The sequence below is a fragment of the Lepus europaeus genome, chromosome 3 (assembly GCF_033115175.1).
Source record: "Lepus europaeus isolate LE1 chromosome 3, mLepTim1.pri, whole genome shotgun sequence".
In the NCBI taxonomy this organism is placed as follows: Eukaryota; Metazoa; Chordata; class Mammalia; order Lagomorpha; family Leporidae; genus Lepus; species Lepus europaeus.
Genome location: NC_084829.1, coordinates 38,904,889 through 38,929,443, shown reverse-complemented (window position 1 = coordinate 38,929,443; position 24,555 = coordinate 38,904,889). Strand labels below are relative to the sequence as shown.

The following is a 24,555-nucleotide window of genomic DNA, read 5'->3' as shown; positions in this document are numbered from 1 at the left end:
GGGCTGCAGTCTGGGAACCCACCTGGTTTCTCTGTGGCTTCAGGCTTCCGGCTTCTATCTGCCCCTGTGATAGGTTCACCGGCAGTGGCTGCTAGAGTCCACCCACTGTGGCAGAAGTGCTAGAACAGTATGGTGAGCAAGAACTGAGCCCTCTTTCCCGGCTGCTGCTCACAACCTAAACCCTACATACCCAGAAAGTAGGCCCTGCTCCTGCCTCTGGGTCTGGGCCTGGAGAGCTTAGCAGTAGTCTTGATGACACCCTGCAGGCCTTGCAGGGTATTGCATGTTTGTCTTGTTACAGTCTCTGGCTACCATCCTGCCTTTGTTGGACCATTTGAGGCAAGGATGAGAGAAGCTTTGTGAAATGGAAGCCCACATTTCCCAGGTCCATGGATGGTCACGGTCCCAAAATTTTCTCTCCCTGTTACTTTATTAAGAATACATTTCCCAGCATGTATCTTGTTGGCTGTATTTTGATATTTAATTGAGAAAGTGGTGCCAATTCATGTGCTTCCAAGAATCTCTGATTACTAAGAATAGTATAATAATGATACTTATTTAGCATTTTAATTACTTTTATGTGGTAGTCACTGGTCTAAAAGCTTTCCATGTTTCACTCATCTAATAATGAAATCAGTGCAAAAATAATAAAATATTAGAATATTTGAGACTGAAAATAATTTTTGTCTCTTCTATGACATTAAGTATTTACAGGCCGCTTTGTTTTAGTACGTGTATTACGTTCACGGGGGACTTAACCACATAACTGTTCTTTTCTCAGAGAAATTGTTATCATTCTAAGCAAAGGTGAAAAAAAATCAGAATCTTAAGCCAGAAAGATTCTGACATGTTGTAAAATTATATCCTGCATTACTGATAACCCAGAGAGGTTCAATGAAAGGTTATAACCAGTTTGAGACTGGGCGATAAAATGAATGGAAGTGAGGGGACAGCAGAAAATGAGGGGATGACACAAAACAAGCTGACCTTTTCTGGTCACAACTGTGGGTTGCAGGCTGACATTTATGGTCACCTAAATCTTCCGAGATTGTTCCTGTTGATATTACAGTACAAGTAATAACTGCATCTCCAATTTAAATTTGGCTTATGACAGGGGAATATAGATTGGTTCAGTGTGGGACCAGCGTGTAATGGTCCAGGGTGGCTGACTAGGGGAGGATGATGGGCTATTTTCATTACAGCCAGATTATTAGCTGGCAGATTTCAAGTTGTACCCAAAAGAAACACGTATTATGTTCCCCCAAATCATTTATTTTTCTGCAGGCAGCCTGTATGTGTGGGGTAGTAGGACAGTAGGAGGTGGCAGGAGTTAAGTTGGCATCTGTGGGGAATCATTGCAAGTTGGTTTTCTTCCTGAGATGGGAGAGCTGAGCATTTACCCAGAGACTGCACAGAGAGAAGATACACCTCCTGCCCCTCTATTTTTCTGTTCTCTCCTTTCCCCTATACTTTTTCTTTTTCTCTCAAGCATGGTCTTACTAGTCTGCTAATATGCTATGAGCATGACATTCTGGCCATGTTTTAAAAGGAGCAGATGTCTTACATGTCAGATATGTTGCAAGCACTGTGCCCTTAGGGAGGTGAAGAGGAATATGGTGTGGTCCTTGTTCTTATGCAGTTTTATGATTTAATAAGGCAGACAGGCTGAAAGATAATTTCAGTGCATTGCACTGAACGCTACAATACAGGGATATATTCGGCTTTCATTGTTAGCAGAATTTGATTGTTTAGAAAATTTAATTAGTGATGTCCATACTTTTATATCTTTTTATTTTATATTTTAATTTGATTTTTTTTTCTTTTTCCTTTTGATTCTTATCATCAGGTCTTACTCATACTTCATTGAAGTGTCAATGGATGAACTTGACTGGATCAGAGTGATAGATCATTCGCAATATCTGTGTCGTTCTTGGCAAAAGTTGTATTTTCCAGCCCGTGTCTGCCGGTGAGTTTTCTTGGTCAATAATTGATTTTGATTTTTATATGGGGAGAAAAGGACTTTACAATCCAGACTGCCCCTAGTCAGCCACCCTGGACCATTACACGCTGGTCCCACACTGAACCAATCTATATTCCCCTGTCATAAGCCAAATTTAAATTGGAGATGCAGTTATTACTTGTACTGCATTTTTCTATCTCACAGAAGAAGCGTTTTTCAGGGTATCGATTACCAAACACATCCCAGTTTCGTAGGGGGACGGCATTTGGTCTAGCAGTTGAGATTCTTATGTTCTGTATCACAGGACCTGGATTTGATGTCCACTTCCAGCTTTTGACTCTGGCAGACCTTGGAAGGAAGATATGATAGTTTAGGTTTTCAGTTTCCAGACACCTACCCGGAGACTTGGATTGAGTTCTCATCTGCTTGGCTTTAATCTTGGCCCAGCCTTTGTCTTTCAAGGCTTTTGGGGAGTGAACAAGCATGTGAATGTTTCTCTTTCCTTCTTGTTCCTTCTCTGGGGTGGGCTTGGGGGGGACCCTTGGAGAAAATTTTGTGGCTAAATGTTTAGAATGTACTATTTATCTAACGTGTTTTATTCTGTATTTATGTAGTAGAAATGTAAATGAATAAGAAGGAACAGAGAGGGGCTGGTGTTGCAGTGCACGGGGCTAAGCTGCCACTTGTGATGCTGGCATCCCGTGCTGGAGAGCTGATTTGAATCTCAGCTGTTCACCTCCTATCCAGCTTCTTGCTAATGTGCCTGGTAAGGCAGTGGATGATGGCACAATTCCTTGGGTCTCTGCCACCCATGTGGGAGACCCAGGTAGAATTCTTGGTTTTGGTCTGGGCCAGATCTGGCTGTTGAGAGCACTTGTGGAGTGAATCAGCAGATGGATGGTCTCTTAGTCCTCTCTCTTTTTCTCTATCACTCTGCTTTTCAAATAAATAAATCTTAAAAAAAAAAAAGGGTCAGGGAAGATGTGGGAAGTGGAAATTTCCCCCTCTTCCTACTTGGGAGGGAAAAGGATTATTTTGCCTTACAGTTTGGAGGTTCACAGTTCAGAATTGCGTGGCCCCATCAGTCCACTGTCTGGTGGAGGCTGGCCACGATGGAGCAGTTGCAGAGGAACGATCACTGTGGTGAGCCAGGAAGCAGAGAGGGAAGCTACTCCAAACTCAGCTCAAACAACCAACCTTATCAAGACAACTACCTTCCCATGACCTAAAAACCTACCAGACTCACCTCTGAATGCCATAATTAGACCAAATCTCAGTTCTTAACCCAACAACCCTTCACGTTAAGACTTAAGAGTTTAAATACCTGCATGAGTTCGGGGAGCTAAGTCCTATTCAGGCCTTAACATTCTTGGTTCCCCAAAACTCATGTCCTTCTCACATTCAGCATAAAATCATTCCATCCCAAAGTCTTAGCTCAGGCTAACAATAATTTAGAATTCTGTAGTCTTAGGTCTCATCTGAGACTCAAAGTAAACTTTCTTAGTGGTGAAACCCTGTACATCAAAAGGCAGTTACCTACTTAATGGAAGATACAGTGGTGAAGCAGGCCTGGGGTATACACAGGAGTGCTTTTTAACTGTTCTGCATTGAAAGCAGAGTTCTCATTAGGAGGAGGTATTTCTAGAGCCCTCCCTGAAAGTGTCCAAGGCCGGGTGAAGAGTTCTGAATGACATTGTGCATGTTCTGAACATCTGTGTTCTTATTCCGTATCAGTGGCTATCCAATGGGATTTGGCAGGACAAGTATTTGAATGGGGTTGGTTTTAGGGCAAGGGAAGCTTAGCAGGTTGGGTGCAAACTCAAAACCCTTCTTCAACCAGAGTAGCTCAGCTTTTATTATTGTTAGGGATTAGAGCCCCAGGTAAGATTGTTTTTAAAAGGTATCAAAAAGTGACTGTTCTGATTTTTCATATTCTCCCTTTAGGTATAAGCCGTCACAGCAGCCTTCTTCCTGCAGTTCTGCCAAACCCTTATGAATTAGTAAGCTTGGGAGCTGGCAAAGGTGGTTAAAGCTTCCTGAAATTTTTGTTCTTGTTTTCCTGCTGGAAATTGCCCTCAGATATTCTTAATCTTAAAGTCAGAAGTCCAAAGTCAGAAAGTGATAGGTTCGTTTATTCAGGTGTTGCAGGAAGAAAAGGGAAGGGGTATTGTGGGTATAGACCAGGGAGAATGTGGAGCTGATTTACACTCTTCCCCGTCCTCACCTGTGATCTCAACTGGTCTTCCCTTGTGACATGAGGATGCCCCATAGCACTTAGTCTCATGGTCAGAAATCATCCTTACGCTTGTTGAGCTCTTGGTCTAACAGGTAAGGCTCAATTCTTACCTGTGCCACAGGAACTCCACAGAGCCTTACAGTCTTGCCTACGTTTTTCTTTTTTTTTTAAATCTCAAGTATGACTGGTCATAATATTGTTACCTAGGGATCCTCTTGTGTGAAAATGATGAAAAATCAATTTCATTTCCCTAAAGAGAGACTAAAGTATCTCAGGTCTGGCAGTTCTGTTTTATCAGAGAAGTTTTGAATGGATTAAAATGATGGGGACAAGAAATTTAGTGAAGATTCCATATCTCAGTGCTGCTGAGGGTTCCTTGGAGAGTGACAGGGGCCCTGATGAGGAGGGAGGGATAGAGTCTGCATTGACTCGGATTCCTACAGTTGTATCAGATCAGATATGGACTGAAGGGTTATGTCTGTATTTAACTTGAAGGAATAGGAACATAGTTCTCAGAACAAACTATTGTGAATATTAATATCAGCCAAGATAAACTATGCTTCACCCAGCTGAAAGCTCTAGTTGTGTGGCTTCATCATCTCTGGCTTTTAGAAAGCATATTTCTGTTTATTTCTTATTTTCTCTTTCCTGTCTGGCCTTGACTTGGTTGGATAGCTTTTATGTATTTAGAGCCTGGTTGTATTCATGATGCTAATTTTTGTCTTGGTATAGCCAGTTGAGAAAAAGAGTCAAGAAATCATGATAATGAAGGGCTCCTGAGATCCGTGATAGTAAGAAAATTTATAGCCACTTTATCTTATTAATTTTTATATTCGTTCATAAATTCTGCCTTTTGAAATTGATTAGAGTTTAGATAGTATTTTAAAGTGAGCTTAACAATAAGTCTGTATTGATTATCTGAAGATGTCTTGGTATTTCTTATCTTTACAATCACGTATTGATTACCTGAACAATGATCCTGGAACTTCAGTGCGCAAGTAAATTCTTTACTTTATTTCTGTAGCACTTAAGTGTTTGCATTATGTTAGTTGATTCGCACATTTGTATTCCATCTTTGTTCTTTAGCACTCTTTGTGTGTTTGCCTTACCTCTGATCCTAAAATTACAAGCTCTTGGAGGCAAAATGTATGGACTCTAATCTTTTAGTATTCTTGCACGTTACTCAGACTGTGACCTTGTATGAAGTAGGTATTTTATAAATGTTAGCGTGATGGGAGACCAGGAGGAAGCACCTGGCTCCTGGCTTCGGATTTGGCACGGTGCGCCGGCTGTAGCGGCCATTTAGGGGGTGAACCAATGGAAGGAAGACCTTTCTCTCTGTCTCTCCCTCTCTTACTAACTCTGCCTGTCAAAAATAAATAAATAAATAAATAAATAAATGTTAGCATGGGTTTCATGGCACTGACTGTAATGAAGAGAGATGATCTAATGTTCATATATTGACTGGTAATTTCCATCAATATATTTATTAAAACATGTGACTGCTGAAAATACTCTGGAGTGGTATAAAGTTCTGTATGATTTTCAAGGATTCCTTTCTCTGTTTTTCTTTCAGAAAGCTGAATTTTGATGCTAGTCCTGAAGGCTATAATTGTCATGTATTGGTGAAGGGTTATATGTAATGCATTCACAAAAGAAGAGATGATCTGTGGATTGGGGCATATGAGGCAGGGCCAAGTTGCATAGAACCAGCATTGTGGCCGGCACCCTGGCTCAATAGGCTAATCCTCTGCCTTGCGGAGCCGGCACACTGGGTTCTAGTCCCAGTCGGGGCGCCTGATTCTGTCCCAGTTGCCCCTCTTCCAGGCCAGCTCTCTGCTATGGCCCGGGAGTGCAGTGGAGGATGGCCCAAGTGCTTGGGCCCTGCACCCACATGGGAGACCAGGAGAAGCACCTGGCTCCTGCCATTGGATCAGCATGGTGCACCGGCCGCAGCGTGGCGGCCATTGGAGGGTGAACCAACGGCAAAGGAAGACCTTTCTCTCTGTCTCTCTCTACTGTCCACTCTGCCTGTCCAAAAAAAAAAAAAAAAAAAAAAAAAAAAAAAAAAAAAAACAGCATTGTGTAATAACAAAAACATGAACTGTGGGGTTACTGTTTTTTTTCCCTTCCTGGTTTCACCTCACACTTTGCTGTGGTAAACTTGTGCCCCTCCTTGCCTGGTGTCCACTCCCGTTAGGAACAGGAATGCAGTGCCTTCTTCATGGGGTTTGCTGGGAGAGCTGGATGACTCTCTATTTACAAGTACTGCATACAGTGGCTGGCCAGAAGTAGCAGCTCAGGAAGCAGGAGTTGTTTTAGTCCTTATTCCTCATTTCTGAGACTTCCAGCTGATGTTGGGCCCTCAGAGAAAGACAGCCATTCCTTTTTTTTTTTTTAAGATTTATTTATTTATTTGAAAGTCAGAGTTACATAGAGAAAGAAGGAGATGCAAAAAGAGAGGGGTGTCTTGCATCCGCTGGTTCACTCCCCAATTGGCCGCAGTGGCCAGAGCTGTGCTGATCTGAAGCCAGGAGCCAGGAGCTTCCTCCTGGTCTCCCACGCGGGTGCAGGGGCCCAAGGACTTGCGCTATCTTATACTGCTTGCCCAGGCCAGAGAGCTGGGTGGGAAGTGGAGCAGCTGGGACTAGAACCTGCACCCATATGGGATGCCGGCACTGGCACTGAGAGCCATTCCTAATCCTTGGCCAGGCAGCTGTCACTGTGAGGATACTCCTGCCATCAGGAGCCTCACATTTTTGTGCTTTGCTGCATTGTCAGTTCAGGCGTAGCCATCCAAAATGTGCCTTAAACAGTTCTCTCTATCTTAATAACCTGCTCGTCTCTCTGTTTCCAGAAGTTTTCATATATTTTGTTTTTGGTAAAACATTTTTTTATTTTGCTAAGATATATGGTTTAATGTAAAATTTGCTATTCATAGTCTTATGGAATGTAATTGAGTCAGCAACCTGGCCAAGACAATGGATGTTATCTTGCGGGGGGGGGGGGGGGGAATAATGTCAGGCCTCAAGGCCATAATAGTGAATGGAGGGAGGCAATCTGCTCTGTTTTTGTGGGATCTTTTTAGGAATGCTTGTGGGTTAAGTGGGGATTGCTGTATATGTAACCAGAAGCTTAGGTCAGTCACCCCCAATCGCTCGTGGGGGATGAAGAAGCAAAATGTTGCATCATTGTCTGTGCCATCTCCTGTCTACCTATAGAACTGTGTGATGTCTAGTCAGGCTTGTCTTTCCCAGGAAAGGCATTGTCTTATTTACCCATAATCTGCAGTCTTCAAATTATCTTCTTGGTTATCTGCTAAGCTGCTTCCCCATGCTTCTCACAGATTTCTTAGATGGTGGTGCCTCAGACTGGACAGAAGTCACTAGTAGGGAGTGGCAAATGTTGAGTACCTTGAGGATGTTTTTAAAAATTGCTGTTTCTCAACATGATGCTGTTAATTTGGCTATCATGTAATATTGCTAAAATATGAGAAGACTTGAAAGCTTGTCTTCCGTGACCAGTAGCTGGGATTATAAGTGTCATCTTGGTGTGAAATCTGGGCACTGAAGGAGAGGACTAATAGTGCTAAAAACATTTCTCAATGGCATGCCTATTTTTTAAAAAAATTATTTATTTGTTTTATTCAAAAGGTAGAATTACAAATAGGGAGAGAGAGATCATTCATCCGCTGGTTCACCCCCAAATGTCCACAATGGTCAGGGCTGGGCCAGGCTAAAGCCAAGAGCCGAGTGGGTGCAGGGTCCCAAGCACTTGGGCCCTCTTGTGCTGCTTTCCACATGCATTAGCGGGGAGCTGGATCAGAAGTAGAACAGCTGGGATTTGAACTGGCGCCCACATAGGATGCACGCACTGTAGGCAACAACTTTATCTGCTGTGCCACAGTGCCAGCCCCTGGGGTTATGCCTATTGGGAGCAGAGAAGAAGGTAGTAGAGGAGATTCAAGAAGAACCCCGTTTACCGAAGACAAAGCAGAAAGGGTGTTGAGGAGGGAACAGCTTGGCCCAGTAGTATGGAATGAAGTTAGGTACAAAACTGGGCTTCTTTCCTTCCCTTTGAATTATCAAAATGGAGCTATTTTTTATTATAAAAGTACAATGTAGTAATATTGTAAATAATGACAGAACTTTCACCCTGTGGCACGGTTGTACATAATTTCTGCCGAATGCACATAAAGATGGCCCTTCCTCTGAACCCTCCCAAATGCATGCATTGTAGACATTGTCCTAGCATGGTTTATGATTTGTAAAAACTCCTGTTTTATTTTAAATTTCTCTATCAGCAAGTTAAAGGGTCTTAATAATGACCATTTGTTATTTCTTATTTATGAAAAGCCTATTTTTGTTTTCTGCATATTTTTGTTCTGTGATGATTATCTTTTTCTTTTTGGCATATGAAAACTTTATCACTACAGTGATGTAGATGTATTTGTGGTATTAGCTTTTTGCTTATCATCTATTGTGCAATCTGTTACTGTTTTTTGTGTTTCATCATTACTTTTTGCTGTATAGGATTTTACTTTTTTTCTTTTTAAAGATTATTTTGAAAAGAGTTGGGGGCCGGAGCCATGGCTCAACAGGCTAATCCTCTGCCTAGTGGCGCCGGCACACCAGGTTCTAGTCCCGGTCGGGGCGCTGGATTCTGTCCCGGTTGCCCCTCTTCCAGGCCAGCTCTCTGCTATGGCCCGGGAAGGCAGAGGAGGATGGCCCAAGTGCTTGGGCCCTGCACCCCATGGGAGACCAGGAGAAGCACCTGGCTCCTGCCTTCGGATCAGTGCAGTGCGCCGGCCGCGGTGGCCATTGGAGGGTGAACCAATGGCAAAGGAAGACCTTTCTCTCTCTCTCTCTCACTGTCCACTCTGCCTGTCAAAAAAAGAAAGAAAGAAAGAAAGAAAGAAAGAAAGAAAGAAAGAAAGAAAGAAAGAAAGAAAGAAAGAAAGAGTTGGAGGAAAGGAGGAAGGGATAGAGAGAAGGAGGGAGAGAGAGAGAGAGAGAGAGAGAGAGAGAAAGAGAGAGAGAAACCTTTCATCCACTGGTTTACTCCCCAGATGGCAGCAACAACTGGCACTGTTCCAGGCTGATGCCAGGAACCAGGAGCTTCTTCCAGGTCTCCTACATGGGTAGCAGGGACCCAAGTACTTGGGCTATTCTCCACTGCTTTTTCCCAGGCCATTAGGAAGGAGCCGAATTGGAAGAGGAGAAGCTGGGACACAAACCAGCACCCATATAGGATGCCAATATCTTAGGTAGTAGCTTTTCCCGCTATACTGGCCCCAGGATTTTACTTTTTAAAAAATTATTTGAGAGGCGGGAGGACAGATGGATACACACACATACACACACACATACACAGAGAGAGAGAGAGAGAGAGAGAGAGAGAGAAAGGATCCCATCTAGTGGTTCACTCCCCAAATGCTCACAGTGGCCAGTACTGGGCCAGGCTAAAGCCATGTCTGCCATGTGTGTGATAAATGCTCAAACTACCTGAACTGTTACCTGATGCCTCCCAGCATCTAAATTATCAGGAAGCTGGAATTGGGATTCAAACCCAGGCACTCTGATATGGGATTTGAGGATCTCAGTTCAGCTATAGTATCATAAGGTCAAATGCCCACTCTGGAATTTTGCCTGTTTAAAAAAAATGGAGTCAAAGAGTGGGCATATATGGCCTAGTAGTTAAGGCACCTGTATCCCCATGTATGGAGTACCTGGGTTCAGTTCCTAGCTCTGGCTTCTGATTCCAGCTCACTGCCAGTGCAGACCCTGGGAGGCAACAGGTGATGGCTCAAGTAGATGAGTCCCTGCCCCCCATTTGGAAGACCTGGATTGAGTTTCCAGTTCCTGGCTCCAATTCCAGCCCTGGCTTCTGTAAGCAGCTGGGATCTGAACCTACTGATGGGGGAGTGTCTGCGTTCTCTCTCTCTCTCTCTCTCTCTCTCTCTCTCTCTCTCTCTCTCTCTTTCTCTTTCTCTTTCTCTCTTTCTGTCTGTCTCTAGTACATTTTTCAGTCTTTTTTAAATTATTATTTCTGGTTTGATCTCATATTTAGGAAAGTGTTCCTTGTTCTGAAATTCAAGAATGCCATATATTTTTATATTTTCTCTACATGTGTTTTAAGTCTTTGTATTGAAATATCTAATTCAGCCAAAATAGTTTTTCATGTTTCCTCAGGTAGAGAGAGTTGACTAAGATAATTTAATAATAATTTTTAAGATTCATTTATTTGTTTGCTTTTTAAATTATTTATTTGAGAAGTAGAGTTACAGACAGTGAGCGGGAGAGACAGAGAAAAAGGTCTTCCTTCCACTGGTTCACTCCCCAGATGGCTGCAATGACTGGAGCTGCGCCGATCTGAATCCAGGAGCCAGTCTCCCACATGGGTGCAGGGGCCCAAGGACTTGAGCCATCTTCTATTGCTTTCCCAGGTCATAGCAGAGAGTTGGATTGGAAGAGGAGCAGCTGGGACTAGAACTGGTGCCCATATGGGATGCCGGCGCCACAGGCAGAAGATTAACCTACTGTGCCATAGTGCTGGCCCCTCATTTACTTATTTGGAAGAGTTAGAGAAAGAGAGAGACAGGGAGAGAGAGAAAGATCTTCATTAACTGGTTCGTTCTTCAGATGGCCACAACAGCCAGGGCTGGGCTGGGCCAAAGCCAGGAGCTTCATCTGCATCTCCCAGGTGGATACAAGGACCCGAGGATCTGGACCATCTTCTGCTTTCTCAGGTGCATTAGCAGGGAGCTGGATGGGAAATGACTCAAACTGGTGCCCATATGGAATGCTGGCATTGCAGGTAGCAGCTTTACCCATTATGCCACAATGTGGGCCTCTAATAATCATTTCTTTCTTTTTTTTTTTTTCATTTGAAAGAGTTACAGAGGGAGAAGGGGAGAGACAGAGAGAGAGGTCTTCATCTGCTATTTTACTCCCCAAATGGCCTCAATGGCCAGGACTGGGCCAGGCCAAAGCCAGGGGCCAAGAGATTCTTCTGTGTGTCCCACAATGGTTCAGGGTCCCAAGCACTTGGGCCTTCCTCTGCTGCTTTTTCTAGGCACATTAGCAGGGAGCTAGATTGAAAGTGGAGCACCAGGACTTGAACCAGCACCCATATGGGATGCTGATTGTGGGCCAGGGCTTCATCCACTACAATACAACACTGGCCTCGATCATTTCTTATATGTTAATGTGAATGGCTATGTTTCTCACGTGTTGGAGTCTAACATGAACTCTTTCATGGATTTATTTGACTCTTGCTGAAGGTGTTTTTTCATTATTGTAGTTTCTCCTCCTTCCCTTTTTTTTTCTTAGTATGAGACAGTGTGTGTGTCCCAGGCGTATCATGGAAACAGGAAAGGACATCATTGAGCATTTGCCAGGCTGTGTTCTGATATCAGGGGTCAGTAGAGGCCACAAATGGTGAAGGACGTCTCACAATAGTACTTCTCGTTCATTTACAACAAGAAATTTAGCCGGCGCCGCGGCTCACTAGGCTAATCCTCCACCTTGCGGCGCCGGCACACCGGGTTCTAGTCCCGGTCGGGGCACCGATCCTGTCCTGGTTGCCCCTCTTCCAGGCCAGCTCTCTGCTGTGGCCAGGGAGTGCAGTGGAGGATGGCCCAAGTGCTTGGGCCCTGCACCCCATGGGAGACCAGGAGAAGCACCTGGCTCCTGCCATCGGAACAGCACGGTGCGCCGGCCGCAGCGCGCTACCGCGGCGGCCATTGGAGGGTGAACCAACGGCAAACGGAAGACCTTTCTCTCTATCTCTCTCTCTCACTGTCCACTCTGCCTGTCAAAAAAAAAAAAAAAAAAAATTTAGACGTGCCTCACCTCATCTAATTTAAGGAAATAGATTTTTCATCATTTACTCTTCTTGTGTATTTGTTCATCACACCCTCATTCAACAGATTAACACCTACTGTGTTCTATGCATTGTACTTGATACTGTGGTGGTAACACCAAAGATTTCCAGGCTTTCTGCTCTCATGGAATTCTGGAGAAATAGATAGAAATAATAAGGACATATCGATTTATTCTAAGTGTTGTGAAGATGGTTCTCTGAGAGTTACTGGAATCAAGGGGCAGGGGACTATGTTTTAAATAGCGTGGTCAGGGAGGGCTGGTGAGGGGAGGTGGATGTTTTAAGCTGGAGGAAGGAAGTGACATTTTCAGGCCATTGTTTCAGATACTTAGGTTTTCTGTAGAGTACCTTGATGCATTGATGCTATTCAAGAGTAGCTGGTCTACTGTAGGAGACCTCGTTAGGTGAATACTAAAACTACTGTGAGTTTTTTGCTTTTTGTTTTTGGTATTAAGGCATTTTAATCTCTTTTATTGCTACCATACATTCCAAGTCCCCCTCATCCCTGCTGTTGTTAGATGCAGCGTAATTTTTTTCACCCATTCTCATTAGATTATAGTACCTACACAGTGCTATAGATCTAGGAGACGTAAAACAAATGAGAAAATAAGCATTGCTATTTATGGAAGCATTCTTTCCCTGCCATATTAACATTGTATAAAAGCGTGTTTGTCTTCTTTTTTTCTCTTTGTCTCTCCCCGCATCCCCCACCCCCGCCTCTATTCCCCACGACTTGTGCATTAATATATTTATTCAGTTTTAAAGGCAGGCACTTTTACATTATTCAGCAGTTCGCCAGGATGCTTTAGAATTGTAGGTAGAATTATGCTGAGCCTTTACTTTCTTTATGTGATCAGAGAGCTTCACAATTCAAGAAGTTCCTTTATTTAGATGTAAAAGAAACAGGAATAAATTCATTTTTTTAAAAAAAGAACTTGTTTAAGTTCATACTTAGTTTGAATTGCCCTTCTACATATGACTTTGATATCATAATTGAAATAGTGCATTTAGCAATCCTGAATACAGAGAAATATTTTCTTCTAAGAATGCAAAGCAAGATATAGCCACATGGTGTCACTAAATTATAGCAATTTTGCTTGGAGCCAGAGAATTTGAAATTACTTTTTTTTTTTATAAAACCATATTTAAATATAAATTGTTCTGAAGTCTCTGATTTGTGAAATAACATCTGAAACTGTTTGTACTATTTAAGTCTTTATACTGCTGTGGAGCATTAATTATGCCCCAAGTCCACGGACGTGTATTCAGGTGCAGGCTAACTCTGGTGTTCTCATCTGTGAAGCATAGGAGATATGTGGATGTTGGTAGTACAGTTATTTCGTTTCATAAAAATAAGTTTTTTTTAGCTTTCCTTTGGAGTTTTAAAGTAAATAGAAGAGTAACTCAAAAGAGATGATTCACTAAATATTTATGAGGAATCAGAAGACAGAAGAAAGGAGAAATGAAGATGAAGAGAAAGAGCTCAGGACCTCAGGGGAGGGACTAAGTCTCACATTTACGGAACCTCCACTTGGGGCCAGGTACATCTCACAGTAGCCTGCAAGAGGGGAGAAAACCACCACCTTACTGTTATAAATGAGGAAACTGAGCATGAGAAAAGCCAAGTTGGTAACCAGGTCTGTCTGCCTCCACAGTTGAGCCCACTGTCTCTCATGCTGCTGTCTATAGGAGGCCGTAGAGTAGGAGGAAGAGACGTGGAGCCGAGCAGGTTCCCAGAACGCTGTAGGAGAGGGCCTGCTGGTCCCTGGTCTCAGCCACCCATACCAGAAGCACACATTCACTAATAATGGTGATGAACAACTGGGGAAGTTTTCTTTTTAAGAATGCTCCAAAGAGACAGTGGTAATCCTTTATCTAGGAATATTTTGTCACATTGTCAATAGAACTTTGAATTTTCCTGCCTCTTAGGCCCCCATAAGGTCATTTTAGACTCTGTTATTACAGAGTGAGCCTAATGTTAATGTTCTTAACTCCTGGTTTGTTTTGCTTCAGTTGTGTTTATAAACAAGTTCCATACTTCATGAAATTTTTCTGCATAAGATCTCGTCACATCTTAAATTGCTTTTTTTTTTTCAGTTGAGAAATTTTCCAGTATTATTTTTACCTCGAATCCTCTTATTAGGAAAAAAAACAGACAAAAACCCACAACAAAATTAAACAAAAAACCAAAAGCCACTGTTTTGTATTCAGTAAGACCTTTGAGAAATGGCTGTTTTTGTTTAACTTATTCAATTGAATCCAGGCTTTTTTTGGTTTTATTTTGTTTTGTTTAAGGATAATAACATGTTGAGCTTCTTTTGTTTGTAATGGGGAGGTTGGGATATGAGAAAATAGTACAGCATTGTCATTTTCCTTTGCATTTTATCTTATAATTTTAGAATATAAATTAGTGTCTTAATAAACCCATTGCATGAGACCGTGATCATGGCACTAATAACCTGTTATATTATCACAAACAGCCATTGTGTCTTTCAGTCTGGAAGGGCAAGAACTATCTTTGGTTCTGCTAGCAGTTGCTTCCCTAGCGGTTAGGTCCAGGGTTAAGTTCAGATAGCACTGCCCTAGTTGAAGTCAAACAGACTTTTTCTTATGCTTTCGCTCTTCTCAAAACTAATTTATTACTGATAGTTTTAATTTATTCAGACACTCATTCACTCAGCTAACATCTAAGGAACACCTGCCATATTGCAGGAACCAGTGTAAGTGTCAGGCATGAAAGAATGAACAAGAAAGACACAGTTGCCGCTCTCAAGAATTTCATGATGTAATGAAGATGACAACCATCTAGACATTGACAAAGTAAAATGTGAAAGTCTCAATAATAAAGCTATCCATAGGGTATACAGGAGCATAGTTATGGGGGATCCTACTGAAGAAAGGATTTGAAGTGAGTCTCACAGGACCGAGGAACTGTGTAAGCAAAATAAAGGAGAAAAGATGTTTTTGGACATAGCCAAAAGCAGATTCTGTGCTGTTGTACTTGACCAGATCTAAACCTTTTACTCAAAACTATCTATCATTTTCTAGCTTCATCCTTGTTATTAAAAAATGTCCTTTTTTGTCTCATCTGTAAAAATTGTCTATTTTCCATCTACCCACCCATATCTCCTTTGTATGTTTCTTAGCTCAGAGAACTTAATGGATATGATAGGTCTTTTCTCTGTTACTTCATATAACTGCATTAGGTATCTAGGAGTTTCTTTGTTTTAAAGTTATATTTATTTTTTGAACTTCTTTTTTTACAAGATTAAAACACTCCCTTTGAAGAACTGTAAATTATACTGCCATAGAAAATAGTATAAATTCCTTGGAAGTGAAGAAAAACAGGGTTTGAGATAGTAATGTCTTTTGCTTATAAAAATAGTGTATTTTCATAGGTGCTTCATTATTGGACACATGCTGCATGTGAGGATACAAATATTAGGATATCAGTTTTCTTATTTGAGATCTCCTTTAGAAACATGTCTAGGTATAACTCTTCCTACATTTGTTTGTGGAATTTAAGAACTCCTGAACAAGGAAGCCAGACACTTGAACTATTAGATATGGGACTTGGGTTTATCGAGTACAAAGCAAGGAGAGAATAGAATGCAAAGCCATCTCGGACCTTGGGCTCCTAATTGTGTCCAGGACCCTCCAGCATAAGGAACACAGACCCAAATGAGCCATGAAAGTAGGAACCAGAACCTGGGAGTTAATGAAATTTGGTGGGGTAGAGTTTCCAGGACATCAACTCAGCTTCTGAAAGAAAACCGTATTAATGGAATAAGGCTTCCACTGACTTTTTCATTTGGAAGACCAAGAAGATGGAAGTGCTACTAAATCTTGGAGATAAAAAACAAACTTGGATGGAGACTGACCTAGTCATTTTCCTGTCACGCTTACAGTGGAAATGGTAGTCTAAAGAAGAAACTGGTTAAGTAGTTAATTATTTGCTCAGTGGAGAGGGAGGGTTGTATGCATTCATATTTTGCTCCACAATGCTTTTCAGTGATTGCTCTGACCTTTCATAGCATTTATAACTTGAATCACCCAATTTAGATATGAATTATGTATCTTGAATACTCAACTAATTATTTTGTGGTTGCTGGCCCTCACTTTACATTTCTTTGGTAATGGTAACTGCACAACAAGTATCTTGCTGAATCTCTTTAGCCCTCTAACATCCCTGAATGTAGGTGCCTGGATAATAATTTTTCTGGAGAAAAACTTCTCTGTTGGAAGGAAATGCTGGGAAACAATATTTTATAACATTTATTTTCACAGAGAAATGTTTAAAGAGAATTGTGTGTACAAGTCCTATGGTTTATAAAGCCATCAGAGTTGCTCAGTGATCAATACGAATCTCCAAGTTGTCTGGATCAGGATGCTTTCTGTGGATATAAGGTTAGCTCAGGGGAGAGTGGGCCAGAAGTGAAACCAGACTGCTTGTTGGCTGCCAGAAATTCTGGGCAGAGTGCCAGGTTTGGTTCACCTTCTAAAAGATCATCTCCCAGGATGAATAGAGAGGACTCAATCTCTCCTTGTAGAGATGGTGGTGGCGTGAACACTTGGACTTCCTTCAGCCCAAAGTGCTTTATTGATGAGAAGAAAGATGGGGGAGCAGACTGCTGTGGACTCATGTCTTTGACCTCATTTAAGAGCTGTAGTATTTTCCTTAGCAGCCTTACTTCATTATGTTTCAAATTATAATTCCCTAAGTTAATAATTGTTCTTCCAAATAATGTGTTTCACACACACACACACACACACGTGAATGTGTTCTATGGATAGGAAGTATAGGTTTAATTTCTAATAGTCATAGAAATTCTGTGCACATTATAAAGCTATTAGGATGTAACAGCTGTTTTAATTCATTTCACCCTGCAAAAGCAATGTGATGCAGTCTAAAATGATCAGTAATTATGTATTTTGAAAGCTAAACCTCTAGTTACTGAAAGAGCTAATTTACACATTAGATACTGATAAAACTACAGTATGCTTTGAGTTTCAAAGTTAGAGTTATCTCCTGCCTAAGACTATGAAAGAGAATCTGTTCCAGAAGACACTTTTCTTTCTTTGAAATCCTCTTTTGCATCGCCCATTATAATTTTGAAGTTGCAAATCAACAGTAACGAAAAACTGCCCGATATTTTTCTAAAGCAAAAAATTAGAAGGACTGTTAGAGGGAGTAGGATTTAGAAGGATTTTATTTTATGTCTGCTGATCAGTGACTACCATCTGCCTTCCATTTAATGTTGTAGAAGCTTGCATGCGTTTCCCAGCTATGAACAGATGATGTGCATGGTTTGTTGAGATATATGTGTATTCTGGATGTGTGTGTATATATACCTACAGTGCTTAAAATCACACTTGAAGTGTAAAACAGATAATGAGTCTCCATTTTGGGCTAATTTGCATCTTCAGCTCTTGAACGCAAAGCAGAAGACTACAATGACACTGATTTTCTTTTCTACTTTAGAATCAGTACTAACCAGCTGACAACAAATATTTTGATTAAACACTTTGCTTTATTGGGGAACTTTGGGGCACATTCTTTGTATAAACATATTGTTTTCTCTGATTTCAAGGGACATATTTTCAGTGTGATTCATGGATGTATCACACCGGTAAGCTGTCATGCACAAAATATATTTTTCTCTGTAAACTTCCTTTATACCATTGATTTCTCTAGAGCAAAAATATGGTTAAGAACAGACTATTCCAACTCAGGATATTTGCTTGAAATAAAGATGGTGAATATATAAGCCTGTTTCAAGTAAACTGAAAAATGTGAAGCATTGATTAATAAACTTGACTTTTCTCAGAGATTTTTTTTAGATGATTTATTTATTTACTTGACAGGTGGAGTTACAGAATGAGAGAGAGAGAGAGAGAGAGACAGACAGAGACAGAGACAGACAGGGAGAGAGAGATCTTCTATCTGCTAGCTCACTCCCCAAATGGCCTCAGCGATTGGAGCTGGGCTGATCCATTGCCAGGAGCCTGGAGCTTCTTCCAGGTCCCCTAAGTGGGTACAGGGTCCCAAGGACTTGGGCCATCTTCCATCACTTTACCAGGCCATAGCAGAGAGCTGGATCAGGAGTGGAGCAGCGGGGGCTCAAACCAGTACTCATGTGAGATGCCAGCACCACAGAGGGCAGAGTATCCCACAGCGCTGCTAGGTGCTTTTCTGTGTTTTTTTTTTTTTTTTTTTTTTTTTTAATACTTAGAGCATCCTTGGTGGTAGATGTTGTTATCCTCATTTTGCACAGCCCAGAGGTAAATATTATTGTCCAGCTGTGACACTGCGCAATTGGGAGACTGAGGCTAGAGAGCACAGTGAACTGACAGTCACACCGCTGGGGCCTGACAGCTGGGATTAAAGCTCAGGTCTGTTTCACTCTAAAGGTCTTGTTGAACAAGAAACACTGCCTTTTCTACTTCTGTTTATCATTTCATGGCATTATCTTTATTAAGCTTTGAAGATAAAATCGTTTTATTCTGGACTTTGGGATTCTGAAGTTAATAGTTTTTACTTCAAGGTGATCAGATAGACACACTCCCCCTTTCCTACCCTCTTTCCTTCTAGCCTCTCTCCCCCCAGCCTCTTTCCCTTTCTTTCAGATACCTTATAAGACAAGAATAATATCCGAACGCCATAACCTTTTAATCGTCCAAAAGCATTTAGAACCCCCGGTAGTTCTGGATCTGGCAGATGTACATTTGGATGTTTAAATTAATAAATGAAGACTTTTATTCTGCAGTTCTGATTAATGAATGATGCCAGATTAAAATAATTTCCATTATCAAAGAAATGGAATGCGTACTCCTGTCCTTTTATTCCATCTATTTATACTATGATGATAGGGCATACAGAAAGATTGTATTAAAATGTGGAATGTTAGAATGTACATCTGGGACGTGTTTCTAATCCCCTAAAAACTTTTCTGGTTCCTGAAGACAGAAACATTTCTGTGATGACTGTGGCCTTTCGTATATGGTACCCTATTATCTGAATATTCATTTCTAATGCCTTGCAGTTGTAAAGGTTGCTTGAGGAAGCAGAAGTCATAATAATATAAAAATGTTCACTAATGAACTGTCCACGTGTAAAATTAGCTCCCACTCAAGCATTCCTCCCTGATGAATATTGTCCTTTCCCATCCATTAGTTACAGTGTTTCACTGATTGTTGGGAAGATGTAAAATCATTGTACTCAATTGCAAAATCAAATGGCAAAATTTGCAAAAAATGAGAAATAAAGATTTCATGAAGTCAAGAAAAGTGAGGTCGAAGTCCTGCCAGATTCCCATGCAAAGCCATTGACAAATTAAATTCTGGTAGTGTTAGACCAGTGAAGAACTGAAAATGAGACAATCCACAAAAATGATGATATGGTGGGAATTTTGAAGGAGTATCTGACTTAAAAATTAGGGGAATGTTGGTGATGGTATGTTTGGAGGGATGTGCTGGAAAGTTAGAAGATGTTAGGAAAACCATACTAAAAATTATCGAACACCTTTATTACTACTGTTTGCATTACCTTAGCATATAGTTGCATTGATTATTTTTTCTTATAGATTTCCTTTTTTTTTTTTTAAGATTTACTTATTTGAAATTTAGAGGGAGATATAGAAAAGAGTTTCTATCCACTGGTTCACTACCCAGATGGCTGCAATGGCCAGGGCTGAGCCAAGAGCTTCATCTGGGTCTCCTATGTGGGTGACTGACCCAAGCATTTGGGCTGTCTTCTACTTTCCCAGATACATTAGCAGTGAGTTGGTTTGGAAATGGAGTAGCCTGAATTTGAACTGGTGCTCATATGGGATGCTGGTGTCACAGTGGTGTCTTTACCTACTACTCCACAATGCCAACTCCTGGAAAGATATACTTTGATACTCCTTTTTAATTTAATAAAACTCTTATTCCACATTCTTATGAAATTTTGGCTCCTATTTTAAGGATTCACTTTAAATGTCCTTTTTCAGATAACTATTGTCCTGGAATAATGAGAGCCTCCTGAGTGGGTTATATACTTGCCTTTTTGTACCTGTATGTCTTCCTTCTCCAGCTTTGCTGATAACAGCAGCAACAAACCCTGGCTTAGAGTGACTCATCCTGAATAAAGTTGTCTTGTAAGCAGTGAGGCAAAGAAACAGAACCTTGATGAGCAATAATCTCTACTAGAAGAATGGCTAACCAGCAGAAATTATACTTCTATCTTAGAGAAAGGACTTCAGGTGGTTCACTAAAGCACAAGGCATTGTATAAATAAAGGCGTCCCCTTTTGGGGGTGGCTGAGGGAACTGTAGCAGTATTGTTTTTGAAGTCTTTGTTTCTATCTGGTAGAACTGTCCAGAGCTTTGGTGTTACTGGGAATCCAAGATGAACACATTTTTGGAGCTTCCTAATCCATTTGAAAAGTAAAATGTGTTTGTAACTTTACCAGCCTTTATTTAGTCTATGGGTAGTCTTGGCAGGCTCAGCTGTAACGCCAAGAGTAGAGTCTAATGTATGCTGCTGACTGCTGTCACGACAGCCAGAGTTCTGAGTTCTGGAAGCGATTGACATTGCTTTATAGGTTTTTTTTTTTTTTTTTTTTTTTTTAAGTCTTAGAGTCTGGAGAATACCCAGAGGTTGTGGTGGTAGAGAATTGAGGCTTTTCTGGGTTTTCAAGTATGTGAAAAGAACACTATCAGTTGAAACTATAATGCATAGTTGATGTTTCCGTAACTTCTAGCAATAGGCAAGCCCTGTTTTAACAAGATCAGGAGATTGTTTTTTGAGACCTGGAACATAAATGTATACCTTGAAGCCATTTTCCAAATAGAGCTCATTCATTAAGACCAGCATTTACATTCAAGCTTCCCTTGAACTAGGCCAGAATATTTATCTGTGTAATTTAAGTAGTAACATGTTAGTTAAGTGCTTGATTTAAAGTAGCTGGCATTTCAATTTATTTTTCTTTTATTGGAAAAGTTCATCCCTCTGCAAGGGGTTGAATTAGTCATTGTATAGTTTAGATAAGTCCTTTGCTCAGGGGACAAAACATTCACAGGATTTGTAGAGCTGTCTTGTAGCACCTGTGTGATGGGCATGTCATGAATCTCTTAATAGTGGTGGTATTGCTTTTCACGGAACAGTATGATGTGGGACTGACTCTTTCTGCTCCATTTTATGGCAAATCATGTAGCTTGTAAATCATGCTAACCATAAATCCTAATTTATGTTTGTCCAAGGATTGCGCTCTGAGATTCACCTTCACAGAAGCTGAAGAGGCTCAATACCATATGGTTTCTGTTATTAGTATGGTTAAGAGTGTATTTTCATCAAAATACACCATCTGTTTGTCATAAGAAGAGGAAAAGATAAATATGTTGATATATTTACACTGCCCCCCCAGCCCCTATCTAATTAGCTAAAAATATAAAACTTAGGTTGGCTTATCGAGAAAATATTTTAGAAAATTTAAAAATGTATGTGTTGAAGCAATAAGTTCCATAGGAGTAGGTTTTAGCCATCTTTTTTTTGTCCCACATATACAAATACCAGAAAATTTGTTGAAGTAATCTGTGACTGTGTTGTTTTATGTTTTCTTGTAAAACTACAGAAATATATTATTTGGTTGGAATTATGTTAATGCATTCAATTGAATGGAGCTTTGACCTTCAATCAAATGAGATGGGTGAAGATTAAAAATAATTTTCTGGGTAAGAGGGCCTGGTGGCAAAGGAGTAGGAGGCAAAAGCAGGTTTCTGGAATTTCTTTGCTACAATGCTGTCACCTATCCTTTCCTCTTAGACACTTGTATTTCTCAGTGTCTAATTTTGTTGCCTATCTGCTCCTCAGAATTTCCCCTTCCCTTTCATAAGGCATAGCATACTTTCTCCTTGGAATGTCCTAATTCTTCCCCTTTCACCAGGTCCTGAATGCAAATAAGTTTTTACAGAAAACTCCACATTCTTGAGGCGAATGTTATGGCACAATAGGTTAAGCTGTTGTTTGGGGTGCCCACATTCCATTTCCGAATTCCTGGTTGGAATCATGGCTCCTGTGCTTTTTTGATCCATGGTTTTAGCTGTTCTAAGTATCTGAGATGATTTAAAGTATATGGGAGGAGTATGCGTAGGTTTATGCAAATACCACACCATTTTATATAAGAAACTTGAGCACCTGTGGATTTGGGTATCAGTAGGGGTCCTAGGAAGATTCCCTTGTGAATACCAAGGGACAATAGTAATTGCTGAGAGTACAGGACATTGATTGGGCTGTATTTACCAGTGAGTAAGGTTGGTGGGTTTTAAATAATCATGCAGCCATACAGGTGTAAGACCCCTTAAGCAGGCGTCCCACAAATTGACCGGACCCCAGAAACACGACCTCCACTCCTCCAACCGCTGTAATAACAAGAGGAAGTTTATTTCATTTGCAAATGGGCTGTCTCAATAGCACCCCCTAGTGTAGTGCAGAGAGAGCAGCAGCGAACATCAGTTTTCCAGGGTATTTAAAGCTTTAAACCACAACATTAGCATATTTAGTCGTGTTACAATTTCATTGGATATGTTAATGGTTACTGGGTAAGGGGCTAAGGAAGGTGGCAGTTCGGGCAGTTTCCCAAGCAAGCAGGGCGGGGGCGTGCAGTAAATACCCTGCATACTTTTGCTGTCTGCCGGGACCTACAGATAAGGGGCGGTTGGGTGCTTCCCATGCCTTTATCTGGCGCCTTATCTCGAACTGCAGCTGCCTGCCCTTGACTCATAGTTTCGGCCCAATTTCCAGGAACTGTTTTACTAGAGTTCCCTAGATCCTAGTTTTTTAGCAGGTAAATTTTCAGAAGTCCTTCATTCCCCCCTTTTTGTTTTTGGCCAATTTTAATCTTAAAATTTTAGGGATCACCCTTAACCCCTGTCTCTGTTATATCCTCTGTTGAAGGTCTGAAACAAAGGAAGGGAGCGGGGTGTTTGAGATGCAGATGCATATAGTTGTCTTCTCTTTAGGCCTGTCACACACACATAAGCTCATGACTGACTTCCTACCTAACATTTCCCCTCAAGAGGAATACCCAAAATTTTTGGGATTATGGATGGAGTTCTGTCTTCTGTAACTTCTTCAAAGCTGGCATGTGGGCGTCGAGGGAGATTTGGGTATTTCCCCTTGCTATCTGTCTTATGGTATGTGACAGTAGCCTTAGAAAGGCTGTGCTGCTCGGTCCAGGGGGCTGCTCAGGTCGTCCAGTGGGATGGGCTGGAAGCCTTATCTGACGACAATTTGGAGTTTAACAGCTCTTAGTCTGCTAGAGACAAAACGAACAAGGGCATTAAAAACACACAGTCCGAAGAGAAGCAGCAAGATTACAGAAGTTATTGGGCCAAGGAGAGGAAATAGCCAAGATTTCCATGACCAGATGTTAGGCCAGAAATCCCAGCCCTGCTTGGCCTGGTCCTGGAGCTGTTTGGAATTGTCCAGGAAAAGTACAAATTTGGGTTTGTACCTGTCCAGTCTGATTGACTCAGAGACAACATTTTTCCTGGAGCATGGCACAGATACCCCCTGGAGCAGTAGTTAGTATGTTTAACACTTTTTCTTATAACCTTTTGTGACTTTCACACACCCTCTTCAACTTACTTTAAACATTTCACCATTTCCATTTCAGTCTAGAGTAAACTAGCCATCAGGATAAAGTCATTCTTACAAACCATGTCCTTTCCTTTTTTTTTTTTTTTTTAACCCTTCTTACCAACAACACTCTTTCCTTTTAGGCCTTTTTTTACCAAGTACACACTTTTATACTTGATGTTTTTCATAGAGCCTGGTTGGCTCTTCTTACCTCACCAGAAGACTAAGGTTTCCATGCAGAGTGAAGATGCCTTAAAAATCCCTTGTGTGATCTAGAGCTCTGGTTAAGGCAATCAGTTCTGCTAGCTGAGCAAAAGTTCCTGGGGGCAGAGCATGTTCCAATAACGTGCCATGCTGTAACTGTTGCATACCCTGAGAAGCAGGTCCTGTCTGACAAAGCTGCTTCCATCTATGAACCAAACTTTATTTGCATTAGTCAGGGGGCTGTCTTTTAGGTCCCTTCTGTTGGCACAGATCAAGTCTATAGCCTCAGTACAGGAGTGGAGGGGACCACTTTCCCCTGGAACTGGCATGAATTTGCTGCATGGCCCATATCCTCTCTGGGGCTGGTTTTCTCTCCCCAGGGGAGAGGATAAGGGTTAAATAATTAACACTCTAATGGACTAGCAATGCTTTGTTTTCCTCCAGATACCTAGTAGCTAGTTTTGCTAGGAAGTTAAGACTCTAGACTAGAGTCTCAGACTGGGAAAGGAGACAGACTACAAATTATTTACATTTAATCATCTACATTATGGATTATTGTGCACCCCCCCTCAAGAGATAGTCCCTTTAAGTCCTCAGTGAGGACCTGTCCAAATAGGTGCAGGACTATCTGAGTTAGCTGTTACTGAAAGTC

The 24,555-nt window shown here is 41.2% G+C and overlaps 1 protein-coding gene across 2 annotated transcripts in view; it reads left to right on the top strand.

Annotated features, from left to right (window-relative positions):
* The window catches only part of BTBD9 (BTB domain containing 9), a 453,793-nt gene that overhangs the window by 67,272 nt on the left and 361,966 nt on the right, over positions 1-24,555 (top strand). For both annotated transcript variants that reach the window (XM_062186048.1, XM_062186049.1), the window contains exon 6: positions 1,847-1,966. In XM_062186048.1, the coding sequence (XP_062042032.1) occupies positions 1,847-1,966 (120 nt within the window). The remainder of the gene's footprint in view (positions 1-1,846; positions 1,967-24,555) is intronic.